General features: G+C 42.7%; 1 protein-coding gene across 4 annotated transcripts in view; it reads left to right on the top strand.

The window, feature by feature from the left end:
* Positions 1–15,005, top strand: part of OS9 (OS9 endoplasmic reticulum lectin) — an 89,779-nt gene extending 74,774 nt beyond the window's left edge. For 2 of the 4 annotated variants that reach the window (XM_073576798.1, XM_073576795.1), the window contains 2 exons: positions 6,030–6,139; positions 11,451–15,005. In XM_073576798.1, the coding sequence (XP_073432899.1) occupies positions 6,030–6,139; positions 11,451–11,585 (245 nt within the window). In that variant the 3' untranslated portion in view covers positions 11,586–15,005. Of the gene's footprint in view, positions 1–6,029; positions 6,140–11,444 lie in introns of all 4 variants that reach the window. The other 2 variants (XM_073576796.1, XM_073576794.1) reach the window with 1 other exon arrangement.
* Positions 15,006–23,784: the final 8,779 nt, after the last annotated feature.

Genomic DNA, 23,784 nt, shown 5'->3' with positions numbered 1-23,784 from the left:
TTTAGCAAATAATAATAACTAGTAATAACTTCATCCTTTATTTAGACACAAAAGAAAAAACATCTCACAAAGTTAAAAAAATTAAAATTCGTCACACATGTGACATACAAACATCTGTGGCTCAAAATAGATCCAAACTCTCAAAGTGCACCACCATAAGATACCCCTATAGGAAACCATATACGCATATAAATAGCATACCATAATATAGAAACCCACCATATGATGTGTAGAAAATCTGCATGAGGATTTCCTCATTAATTAGAATGCATATACACTCCGTAAATACAAATGTGCAGATGTTAAAAAAACACATTCAGGAAATGTCACTGAAATAATATATGGTATACACATAGAGGGCTATAAGGCATTATCAACACAAGCAGATTATCCATAAAAGACATGCATATATATTCAAAAAATCAGCAGGCTCAAAAAACAACCTAATGGTTTATCAATAATGGAATCCCAGAGGATTATACACACTTCCCTGTACATATCTCATAATGCCAGACCTATCTAGGCATACTGGGTTGAATAATGGCGGCTAAAATAGCCACCTGACAAAAATGACACAACCCTACAATATCTGTACCAGGGACCAAATTTAACATGGAGTGGAGCCTGAGACCCGACGCGTGTCGCCACCCATTGTGGCTTCGACAGGGGTACTGAATGTCAGTCAATTGTGTCTTTTAATAGACTAGTTAATTAGTAACAAAGCGCAGCTGGGCTATTACTCACCTGAGTAGCGGCGATAAACATAGGCGGCATATGGCCAATAGCGACAATACATGTCCCATCACGAGGATGGATTCTGCCCAGAGCGCAGGCGCCGGCGTCTGCAACCCGGAAGTAGATGTCTAATCAAAGGTCGTGACCATCAGACTTGATGCGCATGCGCAAAATACCAACCACTCATAGCTCGAGCTGATGACATAAATATCCATCCACCACGCATGCGTTAATGAACAGCCCGGAGTCACATGACCAGATAATAGACAAACACAAATGTGCCAGTATTAAACACTACAACAATAGACATAACTGTCATATCATATTATTGAGATACACGGCCAATGTCGGACCCAGCGCAAAACGCCGGTACCTGAAATCTTAAAACAAATAGCTGCGCCTGCAATGAAAACAGGCATATAATCAGATATGAGGACAAATGCACCAATGTTAACCCCTAAAAGGGATGGATGGTGAAAAAACGCTGCAGAAACGCAGGTATCATACGCAGGTATCATTTTTGCAGTGCATTTGCTGCAGAAAAGTCAAGGACAGCAGGATGTGACCTCACAGTAAGCTCTGCTACATCTAGATGACAGGATGTATGGTTGGACCGAAACCCAGAATACATTCACTTGAAAGGGGGCCCGAACATCCAGTGTGCATGACAGCGTGGCAAACGCCTCTTCTGATCGGCGGTAAAATCATCACCGCCGGCCAGACAGCCGCGGTTCCCACGCTGGGGCTGATATTCCCAGGCTGGTAAGGGGCTATGGATATTAACCCCAGCCCCCCCAGCCTAAAAATAGCAGCCCGCAGCCACCCAGAAAAGGCGCATCTATTACATGTGCCAGTTCTGGTGCTTTGCCCGGCTCTTCCCACTTGCCCTGTAGCGGTGGCAAGTGGGGGTTCAAATTTGTGGGGTTGATGTCATGTTTGTATTGTCAGGTGACATCAAGCCCACGGACTACTAATGGAGAGGTGTGTATGAGACACCTTTCCATTACTAATCCTATAGTTATATAGTAAATAAAGACACCGCAAGTGTGAAGTCCTTTATTTGAAATAAAACAAAAACACTTTTACTTTTTCATTTAAAAATAACAAACAGTTCTAATGACTTAACGCCTAATTCCACTGAATCGCTCGTCTCCTGTAATAAAACAAAAATAAAAAAACAATATGAAAGTCTCACGGTGCATAGGCGAGTTCACTGGGAGAAATTCACTGCGGTGAATTTGAACTGCAGTGAACTCTCCTCTGCATCATGCGACTTTATTACTGTGCTTGTGGGGATCTCACCGAGATCACTGCAGTTCAGCCCGGCTGGGAATGCAGCCTCAGTGACCTGCGGTAACCTTGATGATGTCACCGCTATTCAATGAAGCTCGCAGCAGCTCATTCACCAGTGGTTCTTAGCCTGGACGGTCGCATCTTGGCACCGTCAAGGTTGAAAACTGTTTATCCCCCAGACCGAACGACAGACAGATGAGGGAGGGATATTGTTTTTTATTTTAATTCTCTTGCAGGGGACAATGGCGTCACTGGAATGGGCGATGCTGTAAGTATGGTATAATTAAAATGTATTAAATTAGTCTGTCATTCTTTCAATTACCGTACTTTATTCTGTGTGTGTGTTTTACACAACATGACTATGGGGTTGGTAATGGGGCCGTCTTATTGACGCCTTTCCATTACTAACCTCTGGACTTGATGTCACCTGACAATGCAAAGGTGACATCAACCCCCCAACTATTACCGCACTTGCCACTGCATCAGGGCAAGTGAGAAAAGTGAGGCTAAGTGCCAGAATTGGCACATCTTACAGATGCGCCTTTTCTGGGATGACTGAGAGCTGATGTTTTTAGCTTGGGGAGGGGGGCAATATCTATGGCCCCATCCTAGGCTATTAATATCAGCCCAGCTGTCTGCATAGCCTTTCCTGGCCATTAATTATAGTGGGACCCTACTTCATTTTTTTTTTTTTTGGGAGGGGTCCCCTATTTTAATAACCAGTAAAGGCTATGTATACAGCTGTGAGCTGATATTAATTGCCTGGGAAGCTCCAAGGGTATTACCCCATCCCACACTAAAAACAGCCCCCAGCTGTTGGCTTTCCCTTTGCTGGTTAAGAAAATTACGCTGGAGCCCACACCATTTTTTTTTTTTTCGGAAAAATTTTATTTTAATAATTAAGTACATGTGCAGAAAGCTGCACCCACACTGCACTAATTGTATTTGTCACTGACATCTGTATGTATTTTATTTACACTTATATAGTGCTATTAATATCTGTACAAGAACTGTAGAATTATCAGAACTGTCCCCATTGGGGGCTTACAATCTAGATTCCCTATCAGTATGTCTTTGAAGTGTGGGAGAAAACTGGAGAACACAGAGGAAACCCACGCAAACACGGGGAGGACATACAAACTCCTTGCAGGTGTTGCCCTTGGTGGGATTTGAACCCAGGACCCCAGCGCTGCAAGGCTGCAGTGCTAAACCGCAACAAAACGCGGTTTTGCTGCAGCTTCTTACCTGCCAAGAAATGGTGTTAAAATTCAGAAAAAAAAACACAGCAAAAACGCCCAGTGTGAACTTGGCCTTAGGCTATGTGCCCACGTAGCGGTTAAAACCTGAAACCGGACTCCTTCCCAGAAAACGCGCTTTTTTTGCGCGATTTTTTTCAAGGTTATCGCGTTTTTCCCGCGATTTTCGTGTGCGGAATTCAAGCACTTTCCAAGTGATTTGAAGCATTGCTTGGAATGTGATCGACAGGTTAGTCACACTCATCAAACATAGTGTTTGACAAGTGTGACCAACTTTTTACTATTGAGGCTGCCTATGCGGCATCAATAGTAAAAGATAGAATGTTAAAAATACTAAAAAAATAAAAAATCGTGATATTCTCACCTTCCGACGTCCCGCGCAGCCTTCCCGGGCCTCAGCGATGCTTCTGTTCCCAGTAATGCCTTGCGAGTCCATTGATGACATGTGGTCTCACGTTACTGTAGTGGTCTCACGAGGAATAGGGACCGCTACAGTATCGCGTGACCGTGACGTCATCAAAGTACTCGCAAGGCATTACTGGGAACCCGATTTTTTTTTTTTTTTAATTTTTTTTTTTTTACAGGGATATGGTACCCAGGGCCTGGAGGACAGTTTCCTCTCCTCCAGGCCGTGGGTATCATCCGCACATGAGCCGCTCACTTTGCGCATGGTGGGCATAGCCACATGCGGGAAATAAGCGGATCTCATGCATTCCCATGGGTGCGGAATCGCGGCGATTCCGCAAAAAGAATGAGCATGCTGCGTTTTTTTTCCGCGATGCGATTACGCTGTGGGAAAAAACGCATCATTAACACAGCATGTGCGGAATGCCATAGGAATGCATGGGGTGTGTTCAGTATGAGTTTTTTAAGCGTTTTCGCTCCGAAAATCGCGGCAAAAACGCAACATAGGAGGCCTCAATAGTAAAAAGCTGGTCACACTTGTCAAACAATATGTTTGACGAGTGTGACCAACCTGTGAATCACTTTCCAAGCGATGCTTCAAATCGCTTGGAAAGTGCTTGAGAAAATCGCGGTGAAATCACGCAGAAAAAAATGCGCGATTTCTGGGAAGGAGTCCGGTTTTCATTGTGCGTTTTAAAATGCTACGTGGGCACACAGCCTTATACTTTTACTAACACTACAGCTCTTCTACTCACCAGAACTGTCACTCAGAAAGGAGTGCCCGCTATGCCAGGAAGTTAAGGAAACATAATTTAGTTGATTAAAAGTTTAGAATAACTTTTTAATGTCCTGTCGCTCTTGTGCCAATGCTTCGGTAGCTGTCCCACAGGACACTTCTTGTTACATTTTCTTGACCTTTGGAGATAATTGCTGACCTTAATGGTCATGCTAGCATGTATGGCAAAAAAAACCTGTTGGACAATGTCTCCATCCAGCTTCAAATAATTGGATGTTTACCAGAGAAGCGTAAGGATTCTCTTAGTACTGTTGCTTCCCCCTGACCCCGCACCTTTCATGCATAAATACCTTTTTTATATCGGTTCAGATGTATGTAAACTGTCGCTGTCCGCTGGGCGGGGCTTATTCGCCTGCCCTCCCTGTCTTGCGCTATGCATTTCTTCTTGGGTAGAGCCAGACAGGGATGGGGGGGAGCAGGTGAATAAGCCCCGCCCAGCGGACCGGACAGCGGCAGCTTACATACATGTGAACCGATCTAAAAAAGGTATTTATGCATGAAAGGTGCGGGGTCAGGGGGAAGCAAAAGTGCTAAGAGAATCCTTATGTGACACACAATTCAATGATATCATTATATGATATCTCAAAAAAGGGGTGACAGATTCCCTTTAAAGAGTGGAGAGACGTAGAATGCAAGAGTGACATTTTGTGCATCCTGAGATGATCAGATGGACGCTGTGACCTCTTCTCACTGATAATATTAAGAATATAAGTTTATGTATTCTTCAAATTAGAATTTTCTGCAGCTGCTGGGATCCATTTCCGGTATTAAACTGATGTTTTAATCTCCTTTTATTCCATTTGAGGAAAGAATGGGAAATATTGAAAAACCCAAAGTATTGGGCAGAAGAAAAAAAAATAGAACAAGAATGCACAAAACATAAATCCAGAGTCCATTGTAAATCTGCGACCACATGGAGGAATCCTTGGCAAAATTCATAAATCGTAAGTTGGTTACCAGTCAATGATTCAAACCAGTTTTAACTGCTTTGAACAGGTGTGAGTGCCTGTTCAAAGCAGTTAAAACTGGTTTGAATCATTGACTGGTAACCAACTTACGATTTTACTTAAAAAAAAAAAAAATGCTTTGTCCCAATTAATTTGCACAGCACTGTAAATGTGTGCACAGGACTCTTGCCAGATGGTGGAAAAAAGTGTCTGGACGGTCTACAGTACATTAGAGTATAAAAAAAATATGTATGGAGTTGCGACGTACACAAAGTTGTTTCATTCTTTCAGGTCCAGTAAGATTTGGTAAACTTGGACATCCATGAGATGGCCGTGTCCTGTCCTGTTCTTGTATCCCAAGTCTGGAGGACAATGTAGGGCACTGTATACCGGGCACCGTGCTCGTGTGATTGGGCACTACACTGCAGGGGGCACATGAACAGAACACACTGCCTCTACAGCAGGACTGACTTTGGAGTGGTAGACTATGAATACAAGCAGAAAGACGGACCAGATATAGCATGTCTTCTTCCTGTACCCCTCCCCAGTGTTTAAATGTAAGCTACAATTGTGTTTTTTATTTTTCTTTGCAACCAGGTAAAATAGAGATAAAGATACTGACCAGGGGGTTCAATGACGATGATGATGGACACTGGCTTTCAGAGGAGGACACCAGGAATTTAAAAGATATTTTTTTAAATATATTGGTATGTATGTCACTCTAATTCATTGATATGCAGTAAAATTTTAAGGCATAAGCGAGACTTTAAAGAGGAGCTATCACCAAAAATCTAGCTTTATTCAAAAATAAAAATGTAATTACATTGGTATTTACATTTTTTTTAGATATATATGGACTTTCAAAGCAGTCAGTATCTTATCTACCTAAAAGCACGGCTTTTCAATGATCCTCCTGCCCCACACATGCTTGTAATGTGCAAGCGCAGGCAGACAGACCGGAAGAACGCTGCTCCCAGGGCCACAGTGATGCTTTATTAGAAGACGTTTCCTTGCCTGTCTGAAACGTCAGTATCATTGTCTCACCGGTCTGTGCAGAGATCGGAGTGAAAATGCTCCAGTAAGACCAAAGCCCAGTGTGATAGTTAGGTCCATACATATTTGGACAGAGACAACATTTTTCTAATTTTGGTTCTAGACATTACCACAATGAATTTTAAACAAGACAATTCAGATGCAGTTGAAGTTCAGACTTTCAGCTTTCATTTGAGGGTATCCACATTAAAATTGGATGAAGGGTTTAGGAGTTTCAGCTCCTTAACATGTGCCACCCTGTTTTTAAAGGGACCAAAATAATTGGACAGATTAAATAATTGTAAATCAAATGTTCATTTCTAGTACTTGGTTGAAAACCCTTTGTTGGCAATGACTGCCTGAAGTCTTGAACTCATGGACATCACTAGACGCTGTGTATCCTCCTTTTTGATGCTCTGCCAGGCCTTCACTGCGGTGGTTTTCAGTTGCTGCTTGTTTGTGGGCCTTTCTGTCTGAAGTTTTGTCTTTAACAAGTGAAATGCATGCTCAATTGGGTTGAGATCAGGTGACTGACTTGGCCATTCAAGAATATTCCACTTCTTTGCTTCAATAAACTCCTGCGTTGCTTTGGCTTTATTTTCTGGGTCATTGTCCATCTGTAGTATAAAACGACGACCAATCAGTTTGGCTGGATCTGAGCACACAGTATGGCTCTCAATACCTCAGAATTCATTCGGCTGCTTCTGTCCTGTGTCACATCATCAATAAACACTAGTGACCCAGTGCCACAGGCAGCCATGCATGCCCAAGCCATCACACTGCCTCCGCCGTGTTTTACAGATGATGTGGTATGCTTTGGATCATGAGCTGTACCTCGCCTTCACCATACTTTTCTCTTTCCATCATTCTGGTAGAGGTTGATCTTTGTTTCATCTGTCCAAAGAATGTTCTTCCAGAACTCTGCTGGCTTTTTTAGATGTTTTTTTAGCAAAGTCCAGTCTAGCCTTTTTATTCTTGATGCTTATGAGTGGCTTGCACCATGCAGTGAACCCTCTGTATTTACTTTCATGCAGTCTTCTCTTTATGGTAGATTTGGATATTGATACGCCTACCTCCTGGAGAGTGTTGTTCACTTGGTTGGCTGTTGTGAAGGGGTTTCTCTTCACCATGGACACTATTCTGCGATCATCCACCACTGTTGTCTTCCATGGGCACCCAGGTCTTTTTGCATTGATGAGTTCACCAGTGCTTTCTTTCTCAGGATGCACCAAACTGTAGATTTTGCCACTCCTAATGTTGTAGCAATTTCTCGGATGGGTTTTTTCTGTTTTTGCAGCTTAAGGATGGCTTGTTTCACCTGCATGGAGAGCTCATTTGACCGCATGTTTCCTTCACAGCAAAACCTTCCAAATGCAAGCACCACACATCAAATCAACTCCAGGCCTTTTATCTGCTTAATTGAGAATGACATAACGAAGGGATTGCCCACACCTGTCCATGAAATAGCCTTGGAGTCAATTGTCCAATTACTTTTGGTCCCTTTAACAACAGGGTGGCACATGTTAAGGAGCTGAAACTCCTAAACCCTTCATCCAATTTTAATGTGGATACCCTCAAATGAAAGCTGAAAGTCTGAACTTCAACTGCATCTGAATTGTTTAAAATTCATTGTGGTAATGTCTAGAACCAAAATTAGAAAAATGTTCTCTGTCCAAATATATATGGACCTAACTGTAGATAATGACGCTTTGATAGGCAGGAGCAAATGTGAGAATATACTTATGGCTGCTGGAGCAATGTCTTCGGGAGCTGCTCTGTGATAACACTTCCTGGTCTCTCTCCTCACTAAGGACTGAGATGTCACAAGTTATCGTGAGATCTTACTGCTTAGTGAGAACAGAGACCAAGAAGTGTTATCATAATCGCAGCTCCTGGGGACATTGATAAGTAGATTGCAGTGGTCCCTGGCGGTCAGCAGCTTCTCTTTCCCATCACTATCACACCAGTCTTTGCTCTGGTAAGAGCGTTTTCCCTCCGCAGACCAGTGTGACAATGATGGATGGCAGACGGGCAGCAGTGTATATCCAGGAGTTGCGCTCCCTCACTCCACAACACTGCTCAAAACAGATACGTCACTTCCGTACTGTGGAGTGAAAAGTGCCGCTAGGTCTGTCGGGAAATGGCGGCAACTTTTTACTGATAGTCGGATTAGCATATCATTTGCATATTTGTTCTATTTTAATAAAAGCCCTTTCCTCACTTTGGTTTTTTTTTGTTACTGACTTGTAGTTTAGAATTTTTTTTTTACTAGTTAATATTAAAAAAAAAAAAAAAAAAAGTCATTTTTGGTGATAGTCTTTAATAATAAGTTGGAAGAAATTCTTTAGTAAAGAGGGACCTACATATAAAACGTCTTTGCTGGCCTAAGGACTGCAAGGGGTTTTCCCATGAACAAAGTTAATTTTAAGCAATAGATCTTGGAATAATAAGATCCACAATTGGATGCGTTTAAAACAAATGTCCCTGTGCTGAGATAATCTTATAAATGTGCCCCTGCTGTGTAATGTCTGTCTGACCGTACAGGAACATGGTCTGATCACACCACAGCCCCTGGGCAAGGAGGAAGGAAAAGACTATACAGTACACAGCAGGGGCACATTTATGAGATTCTCTCAGCACAGGAATATTTTTTTTTAAAATGCATCAAATTGTGGAAATTATTATTCCTATATGTATTGCTTAAAAGTAGCTTTAAAATTAACTTTGTGGGAAAATCCCTTTTAAGGGCAAAATATTTTTCCTTTCACTTGGCTTACCATTTCACTATCACAATAATGTTCACAAGTACCTGAATTCTCAAATCATTACATTAACCCCCTCCATACCCATTGAAGCTGAATGTAGGCACTTGGCACATTACTGTAAAATGGGTGACTTTATCACAATCTGCTCCATTAAACTGCAATTTAGTATGAAAGCATTACCTTTTGTAAAAATACTTATGGTTAAAAGTCTGACTCAAGCAAAGCTTGAGATGCACAATTTCTCTCAAGAATAAAATTGTACTATCAATTATTCTCCATAAATTAGCAGGAAATTTTCCATTAGCAAAATGCCAAAAAGAATTTGCCAAATCTTTTATGTTTTGTACAGGGGATGATTAGATGTATAACTACTAACATTCACACTATTTAATACGAATAAAAATACTCCTCGCCAGCCCCCCCTTCAAGGGAATCTGTCAGCAGGTTTTTGCTACCTAAGGATCTGCGAGCAGCGTGATGTAGGCAAAGAGACCCTGAAACTAGCGACTTATCAGTTAGTTTACAGGGTGCAGCCATTCTGACACAGTTCTTAGATGTAACATGACGCACAGCTGAGCAAGCTATCCCCACCCCACCCTGGCTCTCTATGTACATTGTCTATTGACAGTGAGCGGTGTATCACAGGAGGGGGCGTGGTCAGTCTAGTCCTGGAGCACCAGTTAGTCACAGCAGTGATGTTGTAGAGATAAAATCTTCAGTGTAAGTAAACTTCACACAGCCCAAGTGACACATCGTTTAAATCTGTGTTTTAACAACTACCTCATGCTGTCCTCAGATTACATAGCAAAAACCTGCTGACAGATTCTCTTTAAATCTGATGAAAGGCTTGAATAATTCCTGATTGCTCAGATGGGTGATAGCATGAAGAAAAGTTCTTGTAACCTGTGGGGTTGTACAGCTTGATAGATGGAAGTAACAGCTTGTGATCTTCTGTCCTAACGTCACTTGCATGTTATTTCTGGTTACTGTGTGACTGTAATTTTGGACTCCATTTGAGGTTTTGTTTTGTTTTGTTTTTTACTTTGTTTGGCTTCCATCCTTGTAACCTCAGATCCTGTTACCAAATGAATAAACTTAAATGGAATTAAAGATTTTTTTATTAGTAGTTTCAAATGCATCTGAATTGCGTTTTTTGGGATTTGTACCGAACCCTTGATGTGTTCACAAATGTGTGGTTTCAATATGGAGTAATTTTGACCTGCTTTTGGACAGCCTATAGACTTCAAATCTCCCAGCGGTCCTGCTCCTATTCTGCAGTGATGTTCTAAAATGCGATCGTGTAGCTGTGGGAGTGCAGTACCCACAGAGAAGGCACTGACTGTTTATTGCTGTCTGTGCATTCTTGATTGCTGTACACACAGCGCTAAATAAGCGCTGTGTATTGTGTATGCAGTAATAGGAAGCATTTCCTCCTCTATACAAAGCGGTCATGTGATCACTAGGTATTAGGAGGGAGCAGGAGCTGCGCGGTCACAGAAGACACGGACTGCTCTGCTGTGTAGCCAGAAAGCTGCATTTCCCTTGTAACTGGCGCTTATATACCAGCCTCAGTTACAGGGGAAATGCGGTGAAAATTAAAAATATTTAAATGCCTCCAAAGTTTTTTTTTTTTTTTTTTTTTTTTTTTTTTTTTTTATATGACATTATGGGGGATACAATATGTAAAATAAATGGAAAAAAACATGCCTCTGTCAATCCAATCGCAAATACTACCCTCGCCCCCATAAAAGTGTCCGATATATACAAATAATTGTAAAGAATGGAGAGCACATTTTTAAATGTATTCTAGTGGGCCTGTATAGTAATAAAAAATAACTTAATAAAATGGGAAAAACAGAGAATATTTTTCCACTGATACGAGTAAAAAAATGGAAACAGAATATGACAGTGACATAAAAAATTAAGCCCCATGTCTCATGAAAAAGACACAAGAATCATTTGACTATTCGAACGAGAGAAAAATGTATAGCTCTTTAAACCGCAAGTATGAAAAAAACATGAAAGTGCTCAGTCAATGGCCCTCTCTCTTGAACTGGTCAAACACACAATTTCCAAAATCACTCAACATATGTAAATGTGGCCTCTGCAGTGATAATCTTCAGTACATTCCTATGTTAATTATTTCAAAGTTTTGTTTTTCTATAAAAATCAGCTCTGTAGTCCATATACTTCAGTGTTTGTTTGGTTGTTCTAGATACAGGGGTCAGAAGATGCGCACAAAGAAGAGAAGCGACAACAGCAGCTTGAGGACAATTACCGTTTCGTCTGGAACCAGAATAATGATGATTCTAAAAGCTCCAGTGCGTCCACAGACTCGGATGATGTGGATTTTTAATAAGAACTGACAAACAAACCAGACCTGTGATCTTGCCCTATGGATTCGAGCTTTTGTAACAAATGTTTTTGTATGAGCGCTACTTCATGAAAATTGTGGTTTGCAAGGCTAGAAGGATCAGCAGAGGACTCTGCTTCGCCTGAAATAGTTTAAAGCAGTGTTAGATGAGTCACTGGATATGTGCAAAGTCCAACTAGGAGAATAAAAAAAGTGTATTTATATATTTCAGTCTTTCCTTTAGCTTTACTGAAGTTGAGGAATCTAAAATTGACAGATACTGTGACTACTGCTCCTCCACCACCAAGTGAGCTACGCCCTTAGGTCTTCCTCATCAATTCTTTCAGCTTTTGTAAATGCCTAAAAAAAAAAATGCGTGTTAAAGGGATTTTATAAGCTTTGCAGGAAAAAAATGCCCATTTCTAAAATTGATTGGGTCTGGTTTGGAAAGCCCACTGTGAGCTAAATAGACTGCAGGAATTCTATGCTGTGTTGAATGCAGTTATTTCTACTGCAGAGGATACCCCCTAATGGGACTCTACTGGAGCACCACGACCTTATTTTCCAGAGTACTGTATTTTCTTCTCTAACTCAGGGGTCCCCAACCTATAGGGACCATATGTGGGTCTCCGCAAGCTTGATGCGTTTAGCACCAGTTAAGAAGAAAGTCTCTAGATGGTGACCAAGCCTCGCACAGAAGAGTAGATATGCATTTACATATATTTGGCTGAGAAGGGAGGAGAGAATGAATATTGTAAGCTAGAGATGGGATGATACTGATGTGTGCTTGATACGGGAATACCTAATTGGGGTACAGTGGGAACCCCTAGTTGTGGGAATACTGCCTATATAGGAGGGGACAAAAAGTCTCATTTCTCATTTTTCTTTCTGTGGGGAACATTTGGCTGTCAAGATACTGGTAATAGTGGGCTCTAAGTGGTACTACTGTGGTGAGTAAGAAGGGAGGGGATGAGGAGGATCTCTGGATGTGGTACTGCTGTGGAGACTAAGAAGGGAGGGGGAATGGGGAAAGATCTCTGGATGTGGTACTACTGTGGAGAGTAAGAAGGGAGGGGATGGGGAGGATCTCTGGATTTGGTACTACTGTGGAGAGTGAGAAGGGAGGGGGAATGAGGAAAGATCTCTGGATGTGGTACTACTGTGGAGAGTAAGAAGGGAGGGGATGGGGAAGATCTCTGGATGTGGTACTACTGTGGAGAGTAAGAAGGGAGGGGATGAGGAGGATCTCTGGATGTGGTAATACTGTGGAGAGTAAGAAGGGAGGGGATGGGGAGGATCTCTGGATGTGGTACTGCTGTGGAGAGTAAGAAGGGAGGGGATGGGGAAGATCTCTGGATGTGGTACTACTGTGGAGAGTGAGAAGGGAGGGGGAATGAGGAAAGATCTCTGGATGTGGTACTACTGTGGAGAGTGAGAAGGGAGGGGGAATGAGGAAAGATCTCTGGATGTGGTACTACTGTGGAGAGTAGGAAAGGAGGTGATGGGGGAGGATCTCTGGATGTGGTACTACTATGGAGAGTAGGAAGGGAGGTGATGGGGGAGGATCTCTGGATGTGGTACTACTGTGGAGAGTAAGAAGGGAGGGGATGAGGATGGATCTCTGGATGTGGTACTACTGTGGAGAGTGAGAAGGGAGGGGGAATGAGGAAAGATCTCTGGATGTGGTACTACTGTGGAGAGTGAGAAGGGAGGGGGAATGAGGAAAGATCTCTGGATGTGGTACTACTGTGGAGAGTAGGAAAGGAGGTGATGGGGGAGGATCTCTGGATGTGGTACTACTATGGAGAGTAGGAAGGGAGGTGATGGGGGAGGATCTCTGGATGTGGTACTACTGTGGAGAGTAAGAAGGGAGGGGATGAGGATGGATCTCTGGATGTGGTACTACTGTGGAGAGTAAGAAGGGAGGGGATGAGGAAGGATCTCTAGATGTGGTACTACTGTGGAGAATAAAAAGGGAGGGGGAATTGGGAAGTATCTCTGGATGTGGTACTACTGAGAGTAGTAAGGGAGGTGATGGGGGAGTGTCACTTAATGTGGCTCCCAAGGTAAGAAAGGTTGGGAACCACTGCTCTACTTCTATAGTCTGCACGCCAGCTGGATACAGTTTAGCTATGCTAATTATGCTATATTGCTGCCTTCCAGAAAATACAAAATAGTTTAGTTTCGAGCCAATTAAGCATTTTCTCTTAATTTTGCTATTACTTGCTGGTTCTTCACAAGGAGAATCAGTACATTCTTAGACATTATGTAGCAAAGCATCAGCAGAAGTAGGAGATTGGTAGTGACGGCGCTGTGCAGATTGTCAGTCTCTGAATGTAAATCCAACTCCATTCACTGATAGCAACTATAGAGCCTTTAAGCTTAATTGTTGTGTTTTTTTTCCTTTCTCTAAAACCTTGACATTTCTATTTTTAGTTCTTTGCAGAATTAAGACTTTTCACAATAAGTGCGCACTTTTGCACTGGAAAACTTGAAACCACTGTCCCCAGTAACCAGACTATTGGTATGAAAATGTTATTGCGACTGCTTCCTACGGGCAAATGTTCCAGTTTGCTTTTTGGGCAATTTCACTATTCATAATATTTATATGAGATAGAAAAGCTTGATCACCACAAAATCCTTTGTCCAGTAAAATAATTTTCCTTTGAGGAAACTGCAGCTATTGATCGGTGGAGAATGTCAGCTTTGCTGCTGAATAGCTCAGGAATTTAGTTTTCTGTGATTTTATAAAGACTTACTGAAGACCGGGGGAATATGTGGTGCATGAAAACTGTTACAGAAGTCTCCCAAGAAATGTAAAATATTCAGGATTGAGAGTCCTCAGTAGTTGATACCTTTTAATGGCTAACTGAAAAGATGGTAACACATTGCAAGCTTTCGAGACTACTCAGGTCTCTTCATCAGGCATAGACTAATACAAAATCTGAAGTCACATATTTATGCACAAGAAATGTATTGAGAGTTGTGATGAGCGAACGTGTGCTACCGATTGTCCTCAGCGTGCTCGAAAAATAGGTTTGAGCTTTTTTATGTGTTGTGGCTGTTGAACAGCAACAAGACATGCAGGCGTCGGGACTGGAACATGTTTTTTTGAGCACGCCGAAGACACTCAGTAGCACAAGAGCAGGCTCGGATAACACCTTATCTGAGCACGATGGCTCATCACTAATTGAGCCATTAATTGACTTGGACATATTGCGCTTATAATAGATGGAGAGAAATGAAAAAAGCTTTGCACTACTGCTGAAAAAAGTGCAAATTTTGCAAGTTGTGTGTTGAGGGTTTTTTTTTTTTTTCACGTGAAAGAAAATGTGTTTTTGCTACCCTGAGGTTGTGAATAATTTATGAAAATCATGTGTTCCAAATAGAAATATTTATTACAATAAAAATGCTTTTAATATACTTTTTTTTTATCCCATTTGTAAATGCTAGTTGACATTACAAGTATGTGTAAAGTTAAACGTAGAGGATGAAAGGTTTAGGTAATATTATATAGCTTTTGAAATGGATAAATATATGTATGAAATCATGAATAGGAGGAGGAGGGGGATGCTGCTGCAGATATTCAGAGACCAGCAGAATTGAGAGCACATCTGAGCAGCACAGAATTGTCCATGTTGGTTATAGGAAAATACTGCTATAATTATGCAGTTAAGTGAAATTAGAGTTTGCAAATCTTTTCTTTGAGGTGGGATTTTGGAGCCAAGATTCTAGATTTTAGCCTGCTGTCTTTCAGACGTAACCTAACATTGAATTGCCTCTGTTAAAGAGAATGCGGCGTCAGACAATGAGCTATGTGGCGCCACTTTGGGTTACATACAACCAAATACCTAAGCTTTAGTCACACTTTTTGTGAAGCTAAAGAATGTTCATTTATTGTTTAGCATATTACTATTTTCATCTGCTGCACAGGCCAGAAGTTCTAGTCTCGTGGCCTCCGTTCTGATGCTGACAGCTCTGCCCTCGGAGTGCAGTCTGCACATGCTTTGTGATGGATCACTGAGCCAAGCTACATAAATGATAGGTTAGGAAAGCCGCATCGCACGGTAGGACCTCATTCAGATGTTCGTGATTTTGGGTCTTCATCTGTATGGGAACATTGCTTGGATATGACTCAGTTTTTTGAAATTTTGTATTCATTGGCCTTCTGCCTGAGTACTCCACCTCTTAGCTGCTGGCGTTTTTAATCACAGCAGGGCCACCGATTTCAGTCTAAGGAGAGGATTTACATAGGTTCCCATACAGATGAAGACTTTAGTCTAAGTGAGGATTGGCATTAGATAGGGTCCTGGAATACGAGAAACACCTTACCGTGGCTTCCAGATTCACATAAATTGGCCATTTTATGCTCTAAGCTTTCTCAATTTTTCATATTTCTAATGCAGTAATGCAATTCATTTTTCATATTTCATGCTTACATGCTATGGCGCTACAGTGTGCTTCCTTTTTTGTTTGTATGTATAAGTTGGTGACTCTAGGTTAAGCACCTGTTCACACTTAGTTTACGCTTGGATGTGATGGTCAGTTTTTTGAAATTTCCAATCAAAAACGAGCATGTCTCCATGGACTTCTTGTGAACACTTGTTCCTCAATAGAATATGGACATGTCGATGGCACCACAGACTATAATAGGTAGGTGTTTTATCCGAGAAAAGCACGGGTAAAACGAGTACGGATGAGACGAACGTCCGAGCGAGGCCTAATGCACACGATTGCCTTCTCCACACAAAAATGTATTGCCTACGTAAAAGGTGCTGACGAGCTGGAATAAAACTAAGCTTGTTTATCCTGGAGAAATTGAACCACCCCAGTACATTTCCAATGGTAACTTGGTGCATGGCGCAGAATGGTTGGAGCTTTGGTAGGGACCGTTTCATAGAAAACACAATATAATTTGACAATAATACATTTTTGTATGTACTTAGGACTTGAGCATGGGAATACGCTTTGTTGGCTGCACTTTCGTTTTTTGACAGGAAGTTTTGCAGAGTGGACTCTACTTTTGGCTGTGTCTATTGTTACATTTCATCTTCTGCATGTTTTATATTCTGTATTCAAAATCTTCCCTGTAACGCCATGCTGTGTGGCGTGCTATAGAGAGACACAACATGCATGAGTTGAAAAATGTCCTTTATTGGTAAAAACTAAAATGGTAAGGAGAACCTGGGAAGAGCAGAACCCACCAGATGGCCACAAACCTGAGCACCGCAGGCCACTGTACAACAGGTGTATTTGGATTCTCTCCATTTTTTTATTGGCTACTGTGAAGGATGGCACCAGAGAGTTCACACACAATCCCACCGCAGCAACCACACGTAAAGAACCCGCACCTTGCCTGATGTCACTATTACGTCCAAGGGATCACGTGGTATGGTCTCCTCACTTGCACAAACATGACGTTCCGCACCCTCTGGGGACATGGAAGGTCAGTTTTACATAGTCACCCACTGTCCGCACGGGGAGTGAGAGGGTGTAGCAAACGCTGTCGCTGATGTGGCACCACACTCGCTCACAACCCTGACTGGCTGAGAGGCCCCTTTCACTAGCACTAGTGAAACAGCACCTGGTCAGCGCAGTAGGACTGCCACCAGTTCCTCGCTAGATATAAGCCCGGTCCGTTAACGGGATTATATTTGGCCAGAAACTAACCCTGGTGGCATGTAAAGTTAAGCTAAGAACACGACTGTGGATTTTTGGATCGAGATAATAGAGCAGCCCAAGGTAACATTTAAGGTTATATTTAATTGCCTGAAGGCCACACTAGGCAAAACCCTATGTACCCAATGGTTATACATATACAATGGTCAGAGGTGCAAATACAAATAGTGGTAGTACAAAGTATGCAGAATATAAGAGTTGGTTACCAGTCAGATGAAAGGGCTGCCTTATGGGGGAGACTGGTTGTCCCCTCTGTTTCTTGACCTCTCCCCAAACGATATTTTTTCGTGACCTCCCTGAAAAAAAAAGCAGTGGGCCATGCTTTACATGAGCATTTAACCCTTTTGCGTCACTCCCCTCCTGCCACCTGGACTGGACCTAAATCTCCCTCCCCTTGCATCTAGCAGCTAAAAACTCCAATACTTAAGAGAGGTTATAACTCCTTAATGGACTGTTCTAGGGAGGCGGTTTTGGCACTAATCAGATCCAGCTGGGCCCCTGCTGCGTGTTGAACACAACATCGCTTTGCTACCTGGCTCCTACTAGCCATTCTAAGTAAATCCCCATCCTGGGGTGCTAGAACGAATCTGGAGTTCTGGAGATCTCGGAAATATAAACTGTACGGCTAGGACGTATAGTATCTCAATAACTCTATGGAATTAGGTTTCTAGAAGGTTTTGTTGGCAGCTTTGATTCAGCATGTCCTCAGCTGTCTCAGGGTGTGAGATCTGTCACTCACATCCTTTTGAGGCTTGACTACCTGCTAAGCTAGGTGTCAGCTTTCTCAATGAGACTTTTAGAATGCTGGATGACATGCTGAGCCAGGTTTCCTCTCCTTGCTGCACAAAGTAAGGAGGTTTTATAATTCCATGCCAAATAGGATACAAATGATTGATATTGCATTATATCTCCAATATTGTTCAGAGATAGAAATTAGGTGAGTGTAAACCAGTAAGGCTATTCAGTCTGTTACCATTAATTTATTTAATTTTAAGTATGCCTGAACAGAATGACTGTTCAATCCAAGCACAGTCCCTCAGTGCAACCTTCTGGCTCTCCCTTTATCAACATCCAGTCTCTTCTTCAATATACTTTATAGAGCCAAAAAAGATGAAAAACGGGCCGTTGGGCAGGTGCATTTAAATGTTTGGTCACACCAAGGGTGCATCAAGCGCTTGTACTTGGTTTGAACACTCATTCTGTGCTGATAGACTCTTTAAAAAATAAAGCCACATGTGCTACTTTCAGCCATTGTATGGATCAGTTACACACATTGAAGTCTATGAAGAGTGGCTTACATACGGATGCAGCTTCTTCCTGTTCCAAATCAGTGTTTTTACCAATTGGATTATAATAGCAAAGTATGCAAAGCTGATAGAATCACCTTTGAATCCTATTAATTTATATGCCCTTATTGCAGATGTATAATGGTTTGTTAACTTTATAGGGCAATTGTAACTAAATGAATATTTGCACTGTGAAGAATAACTTCTCTCCCACGGTATGTTGTCAATTGATCCACAGGACTTCAAATGCATCTTTTCTTGTTTAGATGTTCTTTCACATACATGTACTTCTGATGCTGAATTTTATGGTAATGTGGTAATGATGCAGGATAGTATCTTCCTCTGATGACTCTTCCATGAAGGTCATATTTGTGCAGGTGTCTCTGAACAGTAGAACAATATAACACAACTCCAGAGTCTGCTACATCTTTCTGAAGGTCTTTCGCAGTCAAGCGGGGGTTCTGATTTGCTTCTCTAGCCATCCTATGAGCTCTGACTGAAATTTTGCTTGGTCTTCCAGACATTATCTTGACCTCCACTGTTCCTGATAACTACCATTTCTTAATTACATTTCGAACCCAAGAAAGGAAAACTTGAAACCGCTTTTCTATCTCCATATGGTAATCTCCTGCTTTGTGGGCCTCCATCATTTTCAGAGTGCTTGGCAACTGCTTAGAAGAACCCATGGCTGCTGTTTTTTGACAGAAGTTTAGAGGAGGCTGGGTTTTTATAAAGCTGGGAAATTTGCCTCGCATGACCTTTCCTAACAATGATGGTGAACAAACCATATCCCTAACAGGCTAATTAAGGTCTGAAACCTTGGTCAAAGTTTATCTGAACACACAAATCTCCAGGGATGCCCAAACTTATGCATTGTCCCATTGTTCCTTTTTTGTAGTTTTTAAAAAATGTAAAATGGCACTTTTTTACCTAAAATACAAATGAAATGTGTCATCTTTAACTTTAGCCATTTTAGAGATCATTTAATCTTCAGCTTGCTTAACTGTTCACAATAACAATAATCTTGACCAGGGGTGCCCAAACTTTACATGCCACTGTATGTATCAATGAAACTCTATGGGTCCATGCACTGTCTGTTTTTTAAACAGCGCACATAGATGTGTTCACAGGATTTATGAACATAGCCTTAAGCTGGTCTCACACTTCAGGTTTTTTTTTTTTTCCCAAATACCGACAGCACAAGGATGATGTCCATGCGTTTTGTTTTTCCCACGGGTCCATTGACTTGGCAAGTTTTGATTCGCAGAGGGGTGAAACTTCTAGTGAACATCATTGCTGGGGAATTCAAAGTCACATCCACTTTGCTGATATTTTAAGACACAGCAGCTTTGCTGCATACAATTCCGTGGCAAAAAATCCACTGCATGTGAACACACATTTAAAGACAGATTGCATTTTACATGTTTTAAGGCTAAAATTCCCAAGTGCTGTAACCACAGCAAATCTGCAGTGACATCCTCAGCACCTGTCAGTTTAAGCTGCTGACTTTCTGCAGTATATACAACCCATTTGTTCCATACAAATAAACATTTAAACAGAAAAAAGCACAATGTGTAATTGTCTTTAGCTGCACATATATTCAGCACCATGGGTCTGCTCCAGACGTAGTCTGCTCCATCAATGTCTAAATCCTTATATCAAAGTACTGATTTCTAAGTACTCTGAATTACACTAGACTTCTAGAATGCATTTGGCCACTCATGACTCCTACAGTATTGTCATCATCACCATCTGACCGAGATGTTCTTCTGTTCCCACAGGTATGCATTGCTGAATTTCTACCACTTTCTCATGCTCCTGAATGCCCCATGTGAACTGCATTGTATTTTACACTCACTGGCCACTTTATTAGGTACACCATGCTAGTAAGGGGTTGGACCCCCTTTTGCCTTCAGAACTGCCTCAATTCTTTGTGGCAGAGATTCAACAAGGTGCTGGAAGCATTCCTCAGAGATTTTGGACCATATTGACATGATGGCATCACACAGTTGGCGCAGATTTGTCGGCTGCACATCCCTGATGCGAATCTCCCGTTCCACCTCATCCCAAAGATGCTCTATTGGATTGAGATCTGGTGACTGAGGAGGCCATTTGAGTACAGTGAACTCATTGTCATGTTCAAGAAACCAATCTGAGATGATTCGAGCTTTATGACATGGCGCATTATCCTGCTGAAAGTAGCCATCAGATGTTGGGTACATTGTGGTCATAAAGGGATGGACATGGTCAGCAACAATACTCAGGTAGGCTGTGGCGTTGCAACGATGCTCAATTGGTACCAAGGGGCCCAAAGAGTGCCAAGAAAAAATTCCCCACACCATGACACCACCACCACCAGCCTGAACCGTTGATACAAGGCAGGATGGATCCATGCTTTCATGTTGTTTACGCCAAATTCTGACCCTACCATCCGAATGTCGCAGCAGAAATCGAGACTCATCAGACCAGGCAACGTTTTTCCAATCTTCTACTGTCCAATTTCGATGAGCTTGTGCAAATTGTAGCCTCAGTTTCCTGTTCTTAGCTGAGAGGAGTGGTACCCAGTGTGGCCTTCTGCTGCTGTAGCCCATCTGCCTCAAAGTTCGACGCACTGTGCGTTCAGAGATGCTCTTCTGCCTACCTTGGTTGTAACGGGTGGCAATTTGAGTCACTGTTGCCTTTCTATCAGCTCGAACCAGTCTGCCCATTCTCCTCTGACCTCTGGCATCAACAAGGCATTTCCGGCCACAGAACTGCCGCTCACTGGTTTTTTTTTCTTTTTCGGACCATTCTCTGTAAACCCTAGAGATGGTTGTGCGTGAAAATCCCAGTAGATCAGCAGTTTCTGAAATTCTCAGACCAGCCCTTCTGGCACCAACAATCATGCCACGTTCAAAGGCACTCAAATCACCTTTCTTCCCCATACTGATGCTCGGTTTGAACTGCAGGAGATTGTCTTGACCATGTCTACATGCCTAAATGCACTGAGTTGCCGCCATGTGATTGGCTGATTAGAAATTAAGTCTTAACACACAGTTGGACAGGTGTACCTAATAAAGTGGCCAGTGAGTGTATATGGTATGCATTGCTGAATTTCCACCACTTTCTCATGCTCCTGTATGCCCCATGTGAACTGCATTGTATTTTATATGGTATGCATAGCTTACCCATCTTCTTGTATCCATAATTGTACTCCATCTTGTTATCTTTGCCACCCATCTAAGTCGTCTGTATAACCCCTTCCCCCTTTTATGAATGACCCCTGCTTAACTCTGTGCATTTGGCCAGGGCAGTCACAACCTACTTTCACTCACACCTGATTGTCTTTAGCTACACATATATTCAGCACCATGGGTCTGCTACAGATGTAGTCGGCTCTATCAATGTCAAAATCCTTATTGCAAAGTACTGATTTCTAAGTACTCTGAATTAGACTAGAATCAGACTGGAATTTGACTGCAAGGTAACAGCCTATAACACCACAACAATGTTTCGCCTTCTTTTTACTATCACCCCCATACTACTCTATTTCTCCCTAACTCCTGCAATCCCCCCTCCTAGTAGGGAACTATTCATCTCCCCCTCCATTCTCCCCAGCCACCTAACCATCTCACAACTGTTCCTCCACATCCAATCCTTTTTCTCCAGACACACACGACCACATCATGTCCTATCCTGCTCCCACCTTCTAATGCTCTGTCTACTACTCATTATTGCTGGCGACGTATCCCCAAATCCTGGCCCTCCTCATCACATCCCTACACTCACTTCTACCACCCCGCCACGATCCTCTACACGTCCTCGCAACCATGATAACCTCATACCCATTCATCCAGCCCCCACTCCCTCAACCCCCTTACCTGGAGCCTTATGGAATGCATGCTCTGTCTGCAACAAGCTATTATTTATATATGACCTCTTTATCACCAACAAACTCTCCTTCCTCACCATCACTGAAACCTGGCTCACTCCCTCTGACGCAGCCTCTCCAGCTGCGCTTTCCTATGGCAGATTCCATCTCCCACCCCTCGCCCTAGCAACAAACGTGTTGGAGGAGTTGGCTTGCTCCTGTCTGATACCTGCTCCTTTACCCCAATTCCTCTGCCACCCTCCGCTACTCTTCCTTCGTTCGAGGTGCACTCCATCTGCATCTATTCCTCCTCCAACTGGCTGTCATATACCGCCCCCCAGAACTAGCCATCTCCACCTTTCTCGACCACTTCACCACCTGACTACTCCATTTCCTTTCTGCTGACATCCCCACCATCATCATGGGCGACTTCAACATCCCCATTGACACTTCCACCCCAGCTGCCTCTAAACTTCTGTCGCTCACGGTTTCCCTCGGCCTCACTCAATGGTCCTCTGCGGCCACTCCACAAAGATGGTCAAACACTGGACCTTATCTTCACTCGTCTCTGTTCCCTCACTAATCTCAATAACTCACCCCTCCCCCTGTCTGACCACAACCTACTGACATTCTCTTCCCTCTCCTCTCCTGCGAGGGTGAGCGAGTTTATGGAGCGGGGGTTGCACAGTAGGAATCTCAAACACCTCAATTTACAATCACTCTCTGAGTCCCTTCTCCCTCTTACAGACATAGCTTCCCTTCATGACACAGATGCTGCTGCCACTTTTTATAACACAATAACAACAACACTCGATTCGGCTGCCCCCCTCACGCAGAGCAAAACTCGAACAATCAACCGGCAGCCCTGGCTGACCAGCCTGACCAAAGAACTGAGATGGGTTTTCAGGGCCGCTGAGCGGAGATGGAAGAGAACCCATTCTACTGAGCACTTCAACGCATACAAGCAGTCCCTTGTCAGCTTTAAGTCCTCTCTCTGCCGCAAAACAAACTTACTTCGCATCTCTCATATCCTCCCTGTCTCACAACCCTAGACAGCTCTTCAACACTTTCAATTCTCTCCTCCGTCCCACAACACCTCCTCCCCTCCTCTCATTTCTGCTGAAGACTTTTCCTCCTTCTTTAAGCAGGAGATCGACACGCTCAGACAAAACTTTGGCCTGCAGCCCCCAATGCCCCTCTTAGCCACTCAGCCCTGTTCTGCAAAAGCCAGCTTCTCCACCATGATAGAAGATCAGCTATCCACCCTTCTGTCAAGATCACACCTCACCACTTGTGCCCTGGACCCACTCCCGTCTCACCTCATCCCTAACTTGGCCACAGTCTTCATCCCATCTCTAACACACCTTTTCAACCTTTCACTTGCAAA

This window comes from Dendrobates tinctorius, unplaced genomic scaffold (assembly GCF_039654945.1).
Source record: "Dendrobates tinctorius isolate UK_male_01 unplaced genomic scaffold, ASM3965494v1 ptg000051l, whole genome shotgun sequence".
Lineage (NCBI taxonomy): Eukaryota > Metazoa > Chordata > Amphibia > Anura > Dendrobatidae > Dendrobates > Dendrobates tinctorius.
Note: the sequence above shows the minus strand (reverse complement) of the source record. Positions and strands in the feature narration are given on the sequence as shown.